The sequence below is a fragment of the Leiobunum rupestre genome, chromosome 1 (assembly GCF_980474605.1).
Source record: "Leiobunum rupestre chromosome 1, qqLeiRupe1.1.hap1, whole genome shotgun sequence".
In the NCBI taxonomy this organism is placed as follows: domain Eukaryota; kingdom Metazoa; phylum Arthropoda; class Arachnida; order Opiliones; family Sclerosomatidae; genus Leiobunum; species Leiobunum rupestre.
Genome location: NC_143384.1, coordinates 78,644,355 through 78,663,518, shown reverse-complemented (window position 1 = coordinate 78,663,518; position 19,164 = coordinate 78,644,355). Strand labels below are relative to the sequence as shown.

The following is a 19,164-nucleotide window of genomic DNA, read 5'->3' as shown; positions in this document are numbered from 1 at the left end:
AATAACATAAAGTGGATATTGGACCAATGCGACAAAGAATCTCATTTGACGGGTGCTAGAAAATCAGCGGAATGTCGAATGTTTGGCTATATTACGGCGACTACCAAACCTAAGTAAGTTTCAACGAAAAATTTCCTCGTTTTCCAAAATTAATTTTTTTTTTAGTTGTGGGTTTATATTAAAAACACGTTATCGCGTAAATGTATTTGCTTTTGCTCTATAAATATTTTTAATCTAATTGGATAAATAAAAGATTTATTGTAATTGTGATTGGATTTTATGTAATTTAGTATATAAGATGTTGGATATTCCTGTCACTATTAATTACTTTAGTTAATTACTTTGGAAGTTAAAGTTAATATCACATGGCTTAGGAAAGTTTTCTAACCGAAAATTTTTGGCTGCAGCCGCTGCTCGGAAAGAAATGAAATGGGAATGGCTTAAATACAAAAAACTTTATATAAATTTTTGCAAATTAAGATGTGTAAAAGTGATATCTAGAAAATGCTACGCCAAATTTTTTAAGTTATGAATTGTTTAAGGGCGTTATTAATGACCTGCTATTTCCTGTAAAACCTTTAAACTCTTAAGGCTAAAAACTACGTTTTAAAGAAATAAACCACTTCATTAAAATATTTCGTTACAGTATAAATGTGCAAGGTTTAATCAAATATATGAAAGTAAGTTATTTATTTTCATATTATAAAATGATTCATAAATGTACAGAAACTTTTTATTTTCATATAAAGCACATTTTTCTACCTATATAGTTTTTAACACAAAATTATACAGCACATAATGCAAAATCTGTTTTAACCCTTTCCTTCCTTCGTAAATTAAAAATTTAAACCTCCACGCCTTTATTGTGAAAAGAGATAGATGAATGACCTAGGTTATTTGACAATTGACACCAATTATAAATCATTTGAGGAATGTGGATATTAATTTTGAAGCATGTGTGACAAGGTTTGTTAGAAAAAAATAAGAGTTTTCAACGTTCACATTTCAATAAAAATCACCTTAAATATTGTGAGTTTTACTTTTCTATTTTTGAGGAAAGTTGAGTTGCAGTATTTATAAAATCTTACATTATTTCGTGATACCTAAGCCTTTACGAAACTAGCAATTTGAAACGTCAAGTAGGCATGCGTGACATCGAAATTATTTCATTAACTAAAAATTATTGAATGCATTCTTTAAAAAGTCAAAAGATTTTTCTAATTCATACTTTTGAATATAACGCTTCCTCTAGAACTTATATAACAATGGGTTTGTTCATTTCTATGAAAGATAATGTTTAGGCTTTAATAACAAAGGTCAATGTTTTTAAAACCTAAACAAACTCTTCCATAGAAATGGACGAAACAATCCAAAAGAGGTAAAATAGTACCTCTTGGTTCACTATTAATAGTATTACTTTCAAAAAGACTAAGTTTTGAAAAATTTTCATACGAATGATTGAGTTAAATTTTGAAATGATATTACTAAAGAACCAGCGCTGATTTACAGTTAAATAAAAAACGTTTTCTACTTTTATTCCTATTGTAGTTTCATTACGAAACATACTAGATATGCGTCACTTAAATTTTTAATATTTAGGCTTAGTTTCTCTATTCGGTGTTATAGTCGCAAGCCAGATTTCCCGCACGGTACTGACGAGTCCCAAATAGGACGAAACCGGTCTACCGTTGGATTTTCTGGCTATTTTATTTTATTTTATTTTATTTAATTTAATTATTCACTCGAAGATCTATTTGGTCCGAGTTTCGCGTTTTCATCCGCTCGAAGACCTATCGGTACGAGCTATTAGTAAGTTTTTAAATTTCTTCAAATTTGTTTAGGGTTTAGCTTTATTATCCCTTTTCATTATGGACTTATCTACTTATTCACCAATTTTTCATCCTGTCACTTAACGAAGGTTAGTTGACCAAATTTGTGAGCCGCTCCATGATGCAGTAAACGAATTAAAATTATAAAATATTTAATTTTTGAAAAACCTTTTCTTCTGTCACTTAATTTTTCCAGATTATTTTCTTATATTTCAAAATAGTTTACAAAACATTTTTGTTATTTCTTAAAAGGATGCAGATATTCTCATTGCGACATTTTGGTTTGATCCTGGTTTTCTCTCGCGTTATCGTTTGGATAACTTCACTCTCTCATCTGCAATTGAATTTGAAGAATATTGGCCACTGACGCGGGAATGCGTTGTTTACGATAGTTCGGTGGATCAGCTTTACGAAGTGTTTCCTATTAGTGCAAGCATGGATTAACAATAACTCACAGGGATAGTTCTCTTACATTGAACTATCATTGCCAGCCCAAAATACGTTTGCTACAAGCTCTTCCCCCCTTACAGTCTTACACTCCCCACTTTCCACCCCCAAAACGATTCAAATCCGGATATAGTAACGCCATCTCGTGTCTGAAATCGACTCTATGGATTTTTAATATGGTTTTTAAAAATGACGATTGTCAGTAAAATTCGACGTAAAATTGGTCCGCAGATTATTTTATTCTGAATTTAATAGGATTTGTCATTGTTTAAGCCGTAATTTTTTTATATCGCATAGGTAAATAGCAATTAACTTTACATCCATAAAAATTCAACAGTTATTGGATGCCATTATTATTATTTAAAAAAAACATTTACCTGATGAAAACGTTTAAAAAACTAAAAACAGAAACGCGATGCAAAAAATTCATTAGATTTCGCGGCGCCAATAAAACTGCCCGTTTGCTCGCTGAATTGAATCGTTTCAGCTTATTAGGCCTAGTTCTGATTTCGCCCGCTAGGACCGATGGCGTTTGAATCAAACTTATTTTCGAAGAGAACTATCCCTGTGAGTTATTGTTAATCCATGGTGTAAGCTTGCAGTACATTAGCTACTTTGAATAGAATCTGACACATTGTCTTTAATTGAATTGTGCTGACCACAAGTTTAGAGTAATAATAATCGAATAATTTTCTTAATATAAGTCTGAATATGTTTGTTAAAACTTTTTTCTTTTGATGCACGAAATTTTGAAATTTGATTCTGGCACTTACGTTTAAAGAGCAATTTACATTATTTATATAATTCTTCTAAAGGGTGCATTTTAAAGGTTTTTAGAAAGTTTACAATTAATAATGAGGAAAAAGAGTGACAAAATGATTAAAATAATTTTTCGGCAGAGATCCTGCGGCTAAAAATTAATAAATGGCCGCTAAAGCTACTGTCAATGACGTCGCAATGGGGCAATGAACCTTTCCGTTTGGTCACTCGAAAACTGATCCATTACTTATTTCAAGATATGCTTTATCTGGCTGAGGCATGTATTGTAGCAAACGGGGGGGGGGGGGGGTAAAATTAAACCTTTCATATGAAATTTAAGCTATTTGGTTGAATAAAAAAACACCTCTAGTTTCATTTGAAATTAATAATTTTTATTACGTTACAAATTAGGCTCATAATGTGAATTTCAAACGTTTACGAATCAACTACCAACGAGTAATTTTTCATGGTCTCATATATTTTCTTAAAGTTGGTCTTAATTTGTTGGTTTTTAGGTATGCTCTAGAACTTGCTCATTGGACGTGTTCATATTTTACCTTTCGGTTAAAAAATTAAAATTTGAAACACATGAAAATGTTTTTAATTGTTTTCTAAAATTTCAAAATTATAAAGTTTCAGACTGCATACGTATAATCTGAAAATCTTAAAACTTTACCTATTAAAGGTTTTGGGAACCATGCGCTGTCCGAGCAATATTAGCCAACTGGTACCGTTGAGAAACCCAATTACTAAAATTTATTAAATGGAACAAAGAAAAAAATTAATGAAACAATATTGTTAGGTAATCAGTCCTAACGAGGGAGGGGAAGAAGCCGGTTCAACATTATTGTCGTAATCAATCTTAATAATCATGCCTCAATATTCCAGAGCTGAGCGTACGGACTTTGTATAAGAAATCTACGACGAGTGAGTTAGATCTTTGAGCAACACCGTCACCAATTTAAATTAAATTAAATCGTGTAATAACTTCTTCGCCATTATCACATCGATTTTTCAGCGGTGGTTATTGCATTCCACAGCAGATTAACAAATTTCTGACTTTCATAAAGTTACACTACTTTACGAATGGAATTCAAAAATAGATATTTTAGCTTGCCCAACTTGTCACTTTTTCAAGTCGTATTTGTTCAGTGAAATTGACGTCTATTTTTTTCGCGCCAACATCATTTGTACGTTTTCGGTGACGCTCTACAATTTTCTCATTGACAATTTTCTTATAGCACCTAGCGGTTAAAATTTAAGTTTTCAAAAAACCAGAAAATATTTTTCGATTAAATGCAATTTTGGTTGAAAGTGTCCGCCGGCCGGGAGTAGTGGCGTACTCCTGTAATCCCAAGCGTCTGGGAGGCAGAGTTTGTGGATGGCCGTTTGAGGAGGACCACTGATCCCCCAATGGGTGGTCGGAATACTTCGCTCACCCTTGTCCCCACGCATCCCCCCGTTGGCGTGGCCGTTACACGTATCTCGCCCTGATTAATCAAATGGACGAGAGGACTGAATTGTCCCACACGTCACAATCTACTCAAAAAAGTGTCTGCCGGCACGTATAATGTAAAAATTTCAACTTTCTAGATAACGTAGTTTTTGAAAAAAATTCACTTTTTCGAGCAAAAAAAACATCCTGTATTAATATACAGCATATTTATAATATGGTTGATAATTAATGTAGAGGGTGATTAATAAAGGGTCGTCATGAAATTTCTTTGATTTAAAATTACTCTTTCGTTGTTAGTGCTAAATGCGTTAATTTTTGTTGTTATGAATGAGATATGGTTTTTAAGGAGTTTTTAATTTTTTACAAAACTGCTTTTAGGTTAAATAGAATGCTTACCACATGTCATTTATTTCTATATACAGGGTGTTACAGAGAAAACTGGCATAAATTTACAGGCGTGTTCTTTGGTAACGAGGAGTGTAAATGGTCATAAGAAAGGTTTTCCTAAATTGAACCGTAATAGGCCGTCAAAATTGGCCTTAAAAACGTCGAACAACGCGCAAATGTGCAGTTTCTGTTACTCCTTGGAACCCATTGTTTCTTTTCACTAATTATAAATATTTAATTAAATATAAGCTTTATATAATTTATAAATATTTAATTAAATATAAGATTAATATGATTTATAAATATTTAATTAAATATCAGATTAACATAATTTATAAATATTTAATTAAATATAAGATTAATATAATTTATAAATATTTAATTAAATATAAGATTAATATGATTTATAAATATTTAATTAAATATAAGATTAATATAATTTATAAATATTTAATTAAATATCAGATTAACATAATTTATAAATATTTAATTAAATATAAGATTAATATAATTTATAAATATTTAATTAAATATAAGATTAATATAATTTATAAATATTTAATTAAATATAAGATTAATATAATTTATAAATATTTAATTAAATTTAAGATTAATATAATTTATAAATATTTAATTAAATATAAGATTTACATAATTTATAAATATTTAATTAAATATAAGTTTAATATAATTTAAGAATAATTAATTAAATATAAGATTAATATGATTTATAAATATTTAATTAAATATAAGTTAATTTTAAACTGAGATCAAATTAACATATATTTGAAAAACATTTTTTTGTCATAATTTTTAAACTGTGTCCGTTTTAAAGCTTGCAATTTATTGTGCTTGAATAAAGTTGGTGAGTACAAGAAAATACAGTTATCATCCAAAATATTGTGATTCAATTTTTTTGGTATCAAACACACAATACTTTATCGAGGAAACCGTTATCACCAAACAAAGTTAAGTTTTTCAAATAACTAAAACATTGCTTTTCTTTATTTACATTTTCTGATAGCGACATTTTACCTAATCATGTAATTTAATTTTAATTGATTAATAAACTACACTGCCCAATATTAAATTAGTTTATAAATGATAATGGTTATTAATTATCAGCAGATAAATCCAGTCCTAGAAAACGTTAAATAGAATTTTTAGGGTAAAAACCGTGCGAAATAAAGCTACGTCAACAATCCTACACGAAAACCCTACGCATTAAGGATTTCGGATCTTGCAAAGAAAGTCTATGAATCGTAGGGAGTCAGACTTTGGAGCTATCCAACTATGAATTCAACGGCGTGGTCCTCTTTGATCTATTTCCCAATAATCGGCCAGGAGTCTTTTTGGTCGACGTGCATTTGATCGACACTGTGGTTATATTTTATCGACCCGTTTTTTTAAGTGGACCACTTTATCGACAATAGTGACATCATTGCTATTTTAAGGTCATACATTTTAGGTTTTAGAGTGTTTCAAATTTATAGTTTCAGCCTACTTAGGTTCATTTTGAAATAATTCATGCTCAATTTTAGTTTGTCGGCAAAACGAAAAAATTTGAATTGCGTTGGGTTTACGATTTAACTTTTAGATGATTAAATTAATTAATACTCGGTGCAGAAATGAAAAGCGCTATTTGGGCTTTAGAAACTTTTGGTTCGTGTGGGAACTGCTTTTCGGTTGTAGATCAAAGCATGCCGATAAAAAGGGCAACTTGTCAATCACTTGTATTTCGATCAAATGGTACCAAAATCGAATTGAACGCTCTTTCTGATACTTGTGGGTGAAAACGTAATTAAATGCTTTAATAAATGTTTTAAAGAGTGTAATGCTTAAAGTTTGAGCTGTGCAGTATAAGCCAGTCTGTATAATTGATTGTAATTTCGTAATTTACCTTAGAGTTCCAACGTGTTTTTCTGTGCAAGGGGTCCTTCATTATAATAATATATTATAATATTGTAATAAGCCTATCAATAATTAAAGATGTTCTTTCGCTGAAACTTAACCAAAAACGAGCGTAGAACTTTAGTCCTAAGGTGAATGGTTTTCCAGATATGACAAAAATGTATCTGCAACGAAGAGTGAAATATTATCTAACCATTTTGTTTCAGGCCGCCGCAAGAGGAGCCGGGTTCGATCCCTGCTTGTGGCACTGCGTGAAAATCGGACCTTCTTCTTTTGCGTTGGGGATGCAAGTTCCCTTCTAACTGGTTTAAGGAATTTTCCGTCTTGTCCTTCTGTTTCCCCTTCAATATAGGGTTAAAGGTAATAGTGAGGGTAGGGAGCCGTCATTTCGCGTGGAATGAAGGGCTTGCCACTACCCTACTACGCATTGATAGCCGGCCAACTAATTTTAAGGAATTAAAAGTTGCTAGATGACTTGGGTGTAAAGTGGTGCATTATGTATTAGACTAGCTGATTATTATAATGAAAGGAATGCTTAACTAAAAAAAAATACTTTTAATAAATAAAAATATCTGTTTCATTGAAACCAAACAGGATGGGTTTTGGATGCCAATATCTTTCTTTTAAAAAGTATTTGCGACGATGGGGTATTTTATTAAAAGCCTAACGTCTTCTCTCTTGAATTAAATGTTGTGAGCGATATAATATGGTCAATTCAATTTTACCTAAAATTATTACTGATGAATTTTGGTAATGGCCGATTAAGCAATTTCTTGATAAGGTTTAAATTGTGGCCTAAGACGGTAAAAATACCAAAGAAATAAACGATCGATAAGATTTGAGACCATGCATCGGCTGGTCCGCCCTCCAGTCTCTGGCCTTTGAGACCGGAGAACTGCGAGTTCTAAGGAGAGTGGAGACATGAAGACCAGAGGCCTCTAGTTAGGATGATGACTGGCGATCTGGTTCAAGTCACGATCATAAATCTGTGGCTTCGGCATCCAGCCTCTTGCCTCCGAGACCAGATACCTGCGATTTTTATGGAGACTGGAGGAATAGAGACTGGAAGAATGGAAACTGGTGGCCAAACCTTCCATTGGAGACTAGAGGACCGGAGACTGGAGATCTTGTCTCGCAATGGAGACTGGAGGACTAGAGACTTGAGGTCTTATCTCGCAATGGAAACTGGAGGACCGGAGACTGGAGGCCACACCTTACAGTGGAGACTGGTGGACAGGAGACTGGAGGCCTAACCTTCCAGTGGAGACTGGTGGACAGGAGACTGGAGGCCTAACCTTCCATTGGAGACTGTAGGCGTAACCTCTCTATGGAGACTAAAAGCGTAACCTCTCAATGGAGACTGGAGGCTTAACCTCCCAGTAGACACTGGAAGACCGCAGATTGGAGGACTTGAAACTGGAGGACCAACCTTGCAGTGGAAACTGGAGGCCCAGAAACCAGAGGCCCAGCCTTCCAGTGGGGACTGGAGGACCGGAGACAGGAGGCCCAGCCTTCCAGTGGGGACTGGAGGACCGGAGACAGGAGGCCCAACCTTCCAGTGGGGACTGGAGGACCGGAGACTCGAGGCGTAACCTACCAATGGAGACGGGAGGCCCAACCTAACAATGGAGACTGGAGGACCGGAGACGGGAGGCCCAACCTTCCAGTGGGGACTGGAGGACCGGAGACTCGAGGCGTAACCTACCAATGGAGACGGGAGGCCCAACCTAACAATGGAGACTGGAGGACCGGAGACGGGAGCCCAACCTTCCAGTGGGGACTGGAGGACCGGAGACTCGAGGCGTAACCTAACAATGGAGACTCGAGGCGTAACCTACCAATGGAGACCGGAGTACCGGAGACGGGAGGCCCAACCTAACAATGGAGACTAGAGGATCGGAGACGGGAGGCCCAACCTTCCAGTGGGGAGTGGAGGACTGGAGACTCGAGGCGTAACCTACCAATGGAGACTGGAGGACCGGAGACGGGAGGCCCAACCTAACAATGGAGACTGGAGGACCGGAGACGGGAGGCCCAACCTTCCAGTGGGGACTGGAGGACTGGAGACTCGAGGCGTAACCTACCAATGGAGACTGGAGGACCGGAGGAGGGAGGCCCAACCTTCCAGTGGGGACTGGAGGACCGGAGACTCGAGGCGTAACCTACCAATGGAGACTGGAGGACCGGAGACGAGAGACCCAACCTAACAATGGAGACAGGAGGACCGGAGATGGGAGGCCCAACCTAACAATGGAGACTGGAGGACCGGAGACGGGAGGCCCAACCTTCCAGTGGGGACTGGAGGACCGGAGACTCGAGGCGTAACCTACCAATGGAGACTGGAGTACCGGAGACTCGAGGCGTAACCTTCCAGTGGGGACTGGAGGCTGGACAACCAGTGAGACCCGTGCAGAGCCCGTAGGCGCATGTTGATAGTCACCGTGACAGTAGTGTGGACTTTCGAGATAAGAAGCGTTTTGCTAGATTTTGCCGCGATCTGAGAGCAGTGCGCGGAGACGTTAGTATCGCATTGCGACGGGGGACCATGACTAGAGGCTCTTTCGCTCTTTGGCGCAGGCGCGGGATTTCTAAAAAAAAACGATTTGAAATTTCGTATGCGTTAATAATAAAAGGTTATTTCCTGGGTAAAGAACAAAAAGAGGTTTTTTACCAGAGGAATAATAGAATTGGAAGCATTTCTGTTGTTGCTGGGATTGTTCTCTATCTTCGCCTTTGGGATTCCCAATACCTCATAAGGGTCCTAACAATTCTTTGTATTTAACACGTGGCTGCCTGTCTGCCTTTACTGAAAAGCACGTTGTAAAGCTTGTATCACCAAAACAAGAAATCACATTGTTTCGGCGCCAGATGGCGCTGAGTGTTACCGATGAATTTTGAGAGACGTCTAAAAAAGTGTAGTGCAACATCCAGTAACGTATTATTAATCCAATGTCAGGTTGTTCAAGCTAGGTGATATGTTAACATTTGGCTCATTTCCAGAAAGTGGAGCGTTACCAATTTTGGAAGTTTCGTTTTTAAATTCCTTACTTGCAGGGCACAGAATCGATTTTAAAGCCGTCTTTGGTTCGCTCTTACTATTTTTTAGTATACTTATAAATTTTTAAATCAAATTCAACGCGATAAATTCCGCCGATATATCAGCCCACTCAGCCGCGACATATAACGAAAAAAAAATTTTTTTCATACTACTTTCATACAGGAGCAATATCAATAGCAGAAATCAAAGTCACGTGAACCAATAGAAAAAAGGTTCTAAATTTCAAGTATTAAAAACATCTATCAACTAAGAATACAATTCGGGAAGGTCTGTTTGGTGTGGTCTGTATTAAAACAAGCATTCATTGGGCATTTTCTTTGGGTATGTTATACAGGGTGTCTCCATTTGATCGGCCCAGGCATTTTTCTCAAACGCTATACCTTCTAGATATGTGAAGTTTTCAGTATGTACTCTCTCGGGGGAGATCGTTGTTATTTGTAAATTTCAGAAAAATCGTGAAATTGTTCACGGTTTTAGAATTTGTAGTTTTTGAACGCTAGGTGGTAGACGAAAAGTTTCAATGAGTAAGTTGTAAAGCATACTCTAAAACCTTTAATGCAGTTGGTATGGTCAGAATCGTACATTTTGTCACTGAAATAATAGGTCATGAAAAATAACAAGTTGGTACTACTCAAATGTTATTGTACTGATTGTCTGTGAAAAATGAACATGTTTTGAGCCAAATCATTGTTTTACTTTAACAAATTAAGTGCTAGAACAAGTGCAATTATTATTACAATTAGTTTTTTACCAATACGGTTCAATAATGCCACCGTCCGCGATGAAGCATATTCTGGAACTAACCACGGACCATAGTTGGAGTAACGAGTTGGAACGCTGCAATGATTATCTGGCGCAAGTCGTCTTCGCTAGTGACTGGCGTCTTGTATACTTCCTTCTTGACGAATCCCTACAGGTAAAAGTAAAGCGGTTTCAAATCTGGGGACCTAGGAGGCCATCGCACTGGACCATTCTTCCCAATCCAACGCTCAGGGAACTCGGCGTTGTGGTACTGCACCACATGTCGTTCCTGGTGAGGAGGTGCACCGTCGTGCAAGAACCAAAGGTGTGGCAGATCGACTAAAGGGACATCTTCCAATGCTTCTGCTACTTCATTTAGTAGAAACGCCAAGTAACTCTCCCCATTACGCCGATTCCGAAGAAAAAATGGCCCAATGACGCGATCTCCTAGTAAAATTTATGGTGGTTAAGGACACTCCAGACATAATTTTTTGACTAGTCTAAATCGTAGCATGCCATTCTTATACTTGCTCGAGGGTAAGCCACAAAGTAGGCGATGACTGTGTCTTCCATATTAGTGTTATGACGTCCAGGTCCGCGGAATTTGGGATTCACAATGCCGTATCCTTCGAAATCAGCAACAGCTCGGAGAATAGTGTGGTGATTTGGTTAACTGTCAGGATATAACATTTGAAACAACCAACTTGTTAAACGTGCGTTTCGATGACCATCACCGTAGTATAACTCAACCATCCTGGACCGCTGTTCACGAGTATAACGATTCATCCTTTTTTACCAGATTACTTAGAGATAATGTTTTCAACCAAAGCGGTGCCATGGCATTTTAAATACTAAAACGGACCCACAATTTAAACGAATCCGAAGTGCAAAAAAATTCAGTTGGCATTAATTAGACAATCATTATAATATCATGAGGCGTAAAAACATTTGGGTAACTAGTACCAACTTGTTATTTTTCATGACCTATTAATTCAGTGACAAAATGTACGATTTTGACCATTGCAGGTTTTAGAGTATGATCTACAACTTACTCATTGGAACTTTTCGTCTACCACCGAGCGTTCAAAAACTACAAATTCTAAAACCGTGAACAATTTAACGATTTTTCTGAAATTCACAAATAACAACGATCTAAAACGAGCAAGTACATACTGAAAATTTCACATTTCTAGAAGGTATAGTTTTTGAGAAAAATGCCTGTGCCGATCAAATGTAGACACCCTGTATACTGTACCACTTATTGAAATTATCCACTTATGGTTCTATTTAAAACAAGTTGAGCACCAATAATTCTGGTGAGTCAGTGAAGAACATGTACTTCGATTATACTGAATGATATACTGATGATGTCTCTGTAAAGAACGCGAAATTTGTCTTTATACACTTTGAAAAGAGACTTAAAACGGTTTTATACACTTTAATTTTATTCATTACCAAATACGTAAATAGCCATCCAATTTTAATAAAAATGCTGTGTATAGACAAATTATCAAATATTTTATTTTTACCTCTCCGAGGGGACAAAGTCCCCTAGGAGGGGTTATACAACGACCGTGTCTGTCTGTGGGTCTGTGGGTGTGTCTGTCTGTCAGGACTGCGAACGCGTTCGCATTTTCGGTGCAAAGTGTAATCACTGCGTACGCAGTTTCTCAAAGGGTTGGCAAAACCACCGTGTGACGGTGAGCGTTAACGGATGCATTTGCGGTTTGGTTTGGATGGTGTTTTTTCGCTCACCGTCGTGACGGTTTGGTGTATTACGTTTTTGTAATGTTTATGCGTAGGTTGTGAGTGTTGAATTTGTTGTGTTTGTGTTCTGATGGTTGTGCATGTTGAGTCTGTTGTGTTTATATGGGCGTTTTCTCTCCAACTTCTTCTTAATGACTTTGGGACGGACCGAGTGCTGAGTGTAATGCTACCTCTCAACGTCCAATGGCAGGGTTTCCACCAGTTGTACACGGTATTCGTCTTAGTATCAATTTGCGATCGCATCGGGCGGGATTTGAACCCGAGCCCTCCTGATTGACAGGCGGACGTTCTACCACAGAACCACCGACACTTGTTACGCCTTATTGAAAATTAAACCTTCAGCTTTATCGGAAGCGTATTTAATAGAGTACGAAATTTTGGTTTAATTGAAATAGAATTGAAATTGAAATTATTGCATCGAAGAAATTCTAATTTAGCGTTTCTCTATTGATTAAAAACAAATGCGCCACCCAGGTTTCGAACCCAGACCATTCGGCTTGGCAGTCGAGCGCTCTACCACAGAACCACCGATAGCTGCTTAGATTCACTGAAATTAAGACCGGCATCGTAAGCATAATAGGTAATAAAGTCTTTTTTTATTAATGAATTTATGAAGGCCTAATCTGGTATTTTTTAAAGGTTAAATCTTGTTTTAGCGCAGTCAGCCGAGATTAGAGGGTTAAAGGGTAGACCCTGTGGGTGGTCCACTTTCTTAACGACCTATATATAGTTCTGTTAATTCATAGGAGATAATTTAACGAAATTGCTTTAAGAGGTGGCGGTTAGTCAAGTGGCTCTCTGTGCTTTGTTGATGGTAAGGTTTTTGCTTCTTGTAAATACATTTGGTGTGGATATTTGGATATCTACGATTTCTAACGCAGTCAATGATTTCTTGGGTGTGCGAGTCATTATATGATATTGGAAATTGGACGGCATTGGTCTTTTTCATGTGGTATGCGTCACAACGTCAACAGGAAGTGAACGAGTCGTCCACTACCAGATATCTACGGTATCTTCATCAAGGGCGAGTGTTGAAATAAAATGAGCGTTAAAGATGCGGCAAGTATTTCGTAAGCGAGTAATTCCAAAAAGCCTCTGTAGATATTTCTTTCATTAAAATTTGCTTCGTATTATATTTAACTGATAAACTTGTTCTGTAAAAGGGTTTAATTCAATTGTGCATTGTTATAGTACGTCTAACTTACTGTTGTAACTACTTAACTTATGATATTCTGAATAAATTAAAATTGGTCGTTCGTCTCAATTATTTTAATTATAATTAAAATTTTATACCGGGCGGGATAGAAATGGGTTAATATTTTTAACAAATAACTCTAAATTGCGGAGATATATCTTTAAGGGTTATCTCGAGAAATTAATACCACTAGGGACAATTCTACCGAGGAGAGGTATATTTTGGCTTGCCAACTTGTTTAAATGTGTTTTTCTTTCGGTGATACGTTTTTGTGTAGCTTGATTGAAACGAAACGATTGATCAGAAATGGCGTTGAGTAAAAAAAATCTACCGAACTCGATAGGTCAAAACATTTTTTGTTCCCATATATACATATAAGAACAACCTGCAATGTGCTTAGTAACACCATAAATTCGGTAGATGTGACATGCTAATTAAACGCGCTTTATTAGTTCCACGACAGTCCATGACTAAGTTTCGGTGTAATGCATTCGGACAAAAACAAGACGTCATCAGGGAAACCAATCATTGATACAGCAAGTAAAAAAAGATCTCAGAAGATGAGCCATCATTCGGAAATGAAAAATCGCAGACGCAAGAGGAGAGAGAGTTTCGACAGCTACGTTTACAAAGTACTGAAGCAAGTTCACGCTGACACGGGAATCTCATCAAAGGCCATGTCAATTATGAACAGTCTCGTCAACGATATTCTGGAGAGAATTTGCCAAGAAGCCAGCAAATTGGCCACTTACAGGAAGAGATCGACGATAGGCAGCCGGGAAATCCAAACCGCGGTGCGCCTAATCTTCCCCGGGGAACTCGGCAAACACGCCATGTCGGAGGGCACCAAGGCTATTACCAAATATCACTCTACCTCGAAGTTGTAAGACTCGCGCATAGCTTAGGCGAATATTAAAATACGACAGCTGGAATTCAGTTTTTGGTTTTTAAAATTTGAATAAAGATTTTAACTATGCTTTCAAATGTACGATTTTTACTTTGGATCTTAACGTTATTCGAAGCTACTGCACTGCGGGTTAGCGCCTTAATTTCTTGGAATTGGGAACTGATTTTTTTTCTAGTACTGTTTAAAAATTTATTAAAAATAAATGGAGTCTCCTTATGTTAAATTTCTCAACGATAATCTCTAATAAATTCAGTGTTGAAATATTATTTATATGGGTCGTCTTCTTTAATTTCTTAGTTATCTGGTAGAATCCGCACTTTTTCCGCTCGTACCCCTCACCCCGGTGATAATAGAGTCAATTTATCTTAAGGTAAGGTTTCTATTGATAATACCTTAATAAAAATTATATTAATAGATTAATTTTCTGATTTGATTCATTGCAGACTGAAGTTTTACATAAGTACATTAAAAATCCTACATTTACGACTTTGCTAAACAACCATTTTCTGATCTCAATATCAGGCCCTTAATGGGTTAGAGTGTGTAATAACTGGTGGCTTTACCGGGGAGTCGGGTTCCAGCTCTTGTAACCCATAAGGGCGGTGGCGCACTTGGAGATGTTAGCTCTGATCAAATGGTCCTATATCTCTACTTCCGACTTCGGTCAGGTAGGGGCTGAACACTGAGTTTCAGATCAGGCTAACAGAGAGGATCCGTTCAATCTGGCTGCCTCGGCGGGTTGGGTAGCGTGCTGTGGGGCGGCAGGCCTCCGTATGAGGGTGGTTCTGTTTCCCGGCCTTTTGGAGCACACCAGGATCTCCGGTGCCAGCTGTGCCGGCTTATGTGTGCTCGTCGTCCCTATTTAGGAGCTCCCGCCAAAGGGTTTGACTCTTTACCTACGTAGGTAGGGTGTCGGCTGGAGTAGCTACAGCATCCGCTCTTAATCCCACTGCTGTGTGTGAAGTGGTAAATGGTCAACCCTTTTCCGGACCTTTTGCTGGGTTGAGTGGCTTGCGTCTAAGGTGCGACCATCAGTAGTAGGGTATTACTACCCATGCTCGATTTGTCACCTGTCCGGGCCGTTGACGCTGGCGTAGGGAACTATGATGATATATCTCTGTTACTGGTTGCACCAGGCTATAAATTCTGACACACTGATCTCAATACCATCCACAGATAAAATTATACCTTATCTATGCTTTAAAACTAAGTAATGTTTTCAAAAACCCCTCATGAAAATATTAAAAATCATGTTTCGGTTTCTTGTGGCCAAGGAAGAAGCGCCAGTATATAATACCAGGCACCGAGGGTATGGTTCAACATTTTTGTTGGGGTTAGCCCATGCGCAGCCATTTTGAAGAAGTAGTATTGTTTTACAGTTAACTAATATGAATAACTCAGCCGTTTTAAAAAAAGCAAACTACATTTTAATTTTTGATCGATAATGCAATATACCTTTGTCCATTAAACAATTTACGAACATTAGGCCAACAACGATTATCGGACACAGTTTTCCAGTATCCATTTAAAAATGCTTTTGTTAAGCCCTAGGCTTTAAGAACAATTTGTTCAAAATTTGCCGAAATACGATCCAAAGTGCTGTCACTGAAACAACATATTTTATCCACTATTGTTCTTATATATCTATTATCGTGTATTTACTAAATTCGTCATTCGTCTACAATGTTCATTGATTTTTCAAAGTTTTCGGTTGCAATAGGACTCTTTAAATAGTTCATTATATATCTTTCCAAGTAACAATAAATATATTCTTGATGGATAATTGTAATAAACGTTAGAGTTAGGAGCACTTTCAAGAGGTTATGCTTTGCGTATCGAAAGAATTTAGAAATTTATAATCCTTGGTATGGATTTCACATGTACCGATCCTCTCGCTCCTTCGTATTTGAGTTCTTCTTCAACAGCCCCTCTCTGGGCCGCTACCCAGGCTGAAACGAAGAAGAACTCCAAATACTCGGCGCTTGAGCACCGCTATATGTTTAAACCGGTGGCCATTGAAACCCTTGGCTCCTTCGGCCGCGAGGGTTTGGCGCTGATCCACGCCATAGGCCGTAGGATTCGTTCCGTCACTGGTGAACCGCGATCCGTTTCATACTTGATCCAGCGCATCGCGGTCGCCGTTCAACGCGGTAATGCCGCTTCGGTGTGCTTCCCCGGAAGAATATTTGGTTCACCTTTAGTTTATTTTGTGTTGTTTTTTTTCTTTCCTTTTTTTTGTAATTTTCACATAAAACATTTATTTTTAAGTTTAATAAACATTATGCGAGGTACGTTCAAATTACATTAATCCGTGATCGAACACAACTATTAATTTTCACTGAGATTTTTCGACCCGGTGTTTAATATAAACAAAAAGTCGGAAAAGATCTCGTGACTTGCGATTTCGAAATTGAACAACATGTCACAGACATTGAACTGACTGTTTTAAGCATATCTTGCATATTAAAGGGCAACCGAACTAGCTCAGGCATAACTTAGTGGCAGAAAATGCACGTGCCACTGAAGCTAATACCTTGGACGCTGTCTCTGCAAAGCAACAGACGGATTTTCTATGATCTAAATCATGTCATTTTCCCCCCTTTCTTCAGGGGTAAATTCTGCCCGGTGCATATTAAGGGCAGTAGCACAAACAAAATTTGGCCCATAAAAGAATACCTCGCGTTGATTGGTTCGATTGTAAACTTGACAACGGCTTAAATTATAGTATTTTTTAATAATATATTTTATTTGAGATATATATTTTAGGTTAAGTATGTAGAGTATAAGTTGTCTATTTCTAATATTCTACAATGCTTCTCTTTGGACGTTAGTGTTTCGCTATTTGGAATTTTAGCTTCGTTTGCTTTTAAAGGATGGCACCGCGCCCTCTAGTAAAAACGATTCAGAATTTCCCACTTTCTTCCACATCATTCATAAATACGCCAATTGCTTCAATTTCCTCAATATGAACGAAGTCATGAAACAAGTAATAAAAATTTAATTAGATCCAAGAGGCGGCCATTTCAAAATTGGCTTGACGAAATGGAAGCGCAGTATGGAGATTTACTGTTGCATACGGAAGTAAGGTGGCTGAGTAAGGGCAAGGTTTTGGAGTGGTTTTGAGGAGATCTTCCTGAAATTAAGCTATTCATGGAATCTAGAACAGGTAAAGTCGTTTTCCTCTCAAATCCCGTTTGGCTCTTTAACTGAGCTTTTCTTTTTGAAGACTTAGCGGCAAAACTGAACGAAATGAACTGCCATGTTCAAGGAAAGAACAAATAACGGAATGAAATGCTTAGTGTGATAGATTGTATTGTGGAAAGCCTCAAACTTTGAGTATGCCAAATGGAAAAATGAGATATAAAACATTTTCCAAATCTAATCGACGAGACATGAAAACGCACGAACGCTCCAATCGAAACTAAAGAGTTAGTCAATTATTTGCAAAATTTTAATATGATAAATTGAACGAAGGTTTAAGGACTTCAAACATTTCAGCCATCCATCAAGTTAATTAAGTTTCCTTTTGGGTTTAACAACACCGAAATTGAATTGGAGATTATTAAGCAAAGAAATAACCGTGAATTTGGAGCAAGGAGAAATGAAGTTGAATTTTGGAAAATTGTCGAATCAGTGCAGTATCCGATACCACGAGAGATTGCTTCGAAAATAATGGCGATTTTCCAGTCAACTGACTTCCGCGAATGAACGTTTTCGACAATGAAATATGTAAAAAGCAAATACCGAATCAGATTAACGGATCAGTATTTGGATGCCTGTAGTCATCTTTCAAATAAAACATGTACACAAAAATACGAAAACCTTTTTAATAAAATCTAAATATTGTTTGACTAATCTGAACAATCACGTATTGAATAAATTAACAATTCATTCTATTTTTATCCGATTAAGTATTTTCAAACCTATTACTATAATAGGGTCATTCCACACAGAATGGGTCAACGTGGGTACCATAAGTAAACGGATTTTAATGAAAATTAAGAGTATTGTTACTATAGCTATATGAATAGCGAATATAAAGTGTTTTCTAAAAATATGAAGTGGTTATTTTTTATGTCGAAATGTATGACACCCCAGAAAAATTGAATTCGTAAAAAACCATTTCGGTACCCCTTCACAAAATATTGAATAAATTCCTCAATTTTTATATCCACTGGTCAAAACTCGCATCAAGCATGTAATGTAGGCTGACTAAAACGGTAGGCTACTCCGATTTAACGTATATATTATAGTTCGTAAATAATAGAGTTATATCCGCAAACAATAATTGTGGGGGTGCCATTTTGGGTCCATTTACGGAAACTGTCCAACTTCTAAAATATAATTAAACAGTTGTTATTGTAGTACGCAACAAGGTCTTTCTAAAAACACATTATTTTATTAGAGTATTTTATTATGTATTACTAAAAAAATAATTAGAAAAAAACGTATTTTTTTTTTAATTTATTTATTTCAAAAGTTAGGCGTATATAGAATACCATTAGTTTTCCAAATTAAAAACCTCTCGTATTTGTTTAAGACACTCATTATCTAATTTAAAATTCATCCCAGAAGTGCTAGAAGCGTGTGGCTTGGGCAAAAGGCATACAATTTCTTTTAGGGGTACGAAACATTCATCGGTTTTTCTAGGCCACGTTACGATGTTTAAAAAGGGGTCTCGGACCATGAATTTTAGAGGGTAATCGT

General features: G+C 36.8%; 1 protein-coding gene across 1 annotated transcript; it reads left to right on the top strand.

Moving 5' to 3' along the window:
* The first annotated feature begins 13,931 nt into the window (after window positions 1-13,931).
* On the top strand, window positions 13,932-14,534 carry LOC149966733 (histone H2B, sperm-like). The gene has a single exon (XM_090172306.1). It carries the CDS (start codon window positions 14,036-14,038, stop codon window positions 14,435-14,437), a length of 402 nt encoding a protein of 133 aa, XP_090028432.1. The 5' UTR covers window positions 13,932-14,035; the 3' UTR covers window positions 14,438-14,534.
* The last annotated feature ends 4,630 nt before the right edge of the window (window positions 14,535-19,164 follow it).

What these genes read in the sequence shown, in the direction of transcription:
- LOC149966733 (XM_090172306.1), top strand. Translation starts at nt 14,036, where the DNA reads ATGCATTCGGACAAAAACAAGACGTCATCAGGGAAACCAATCATTGAT.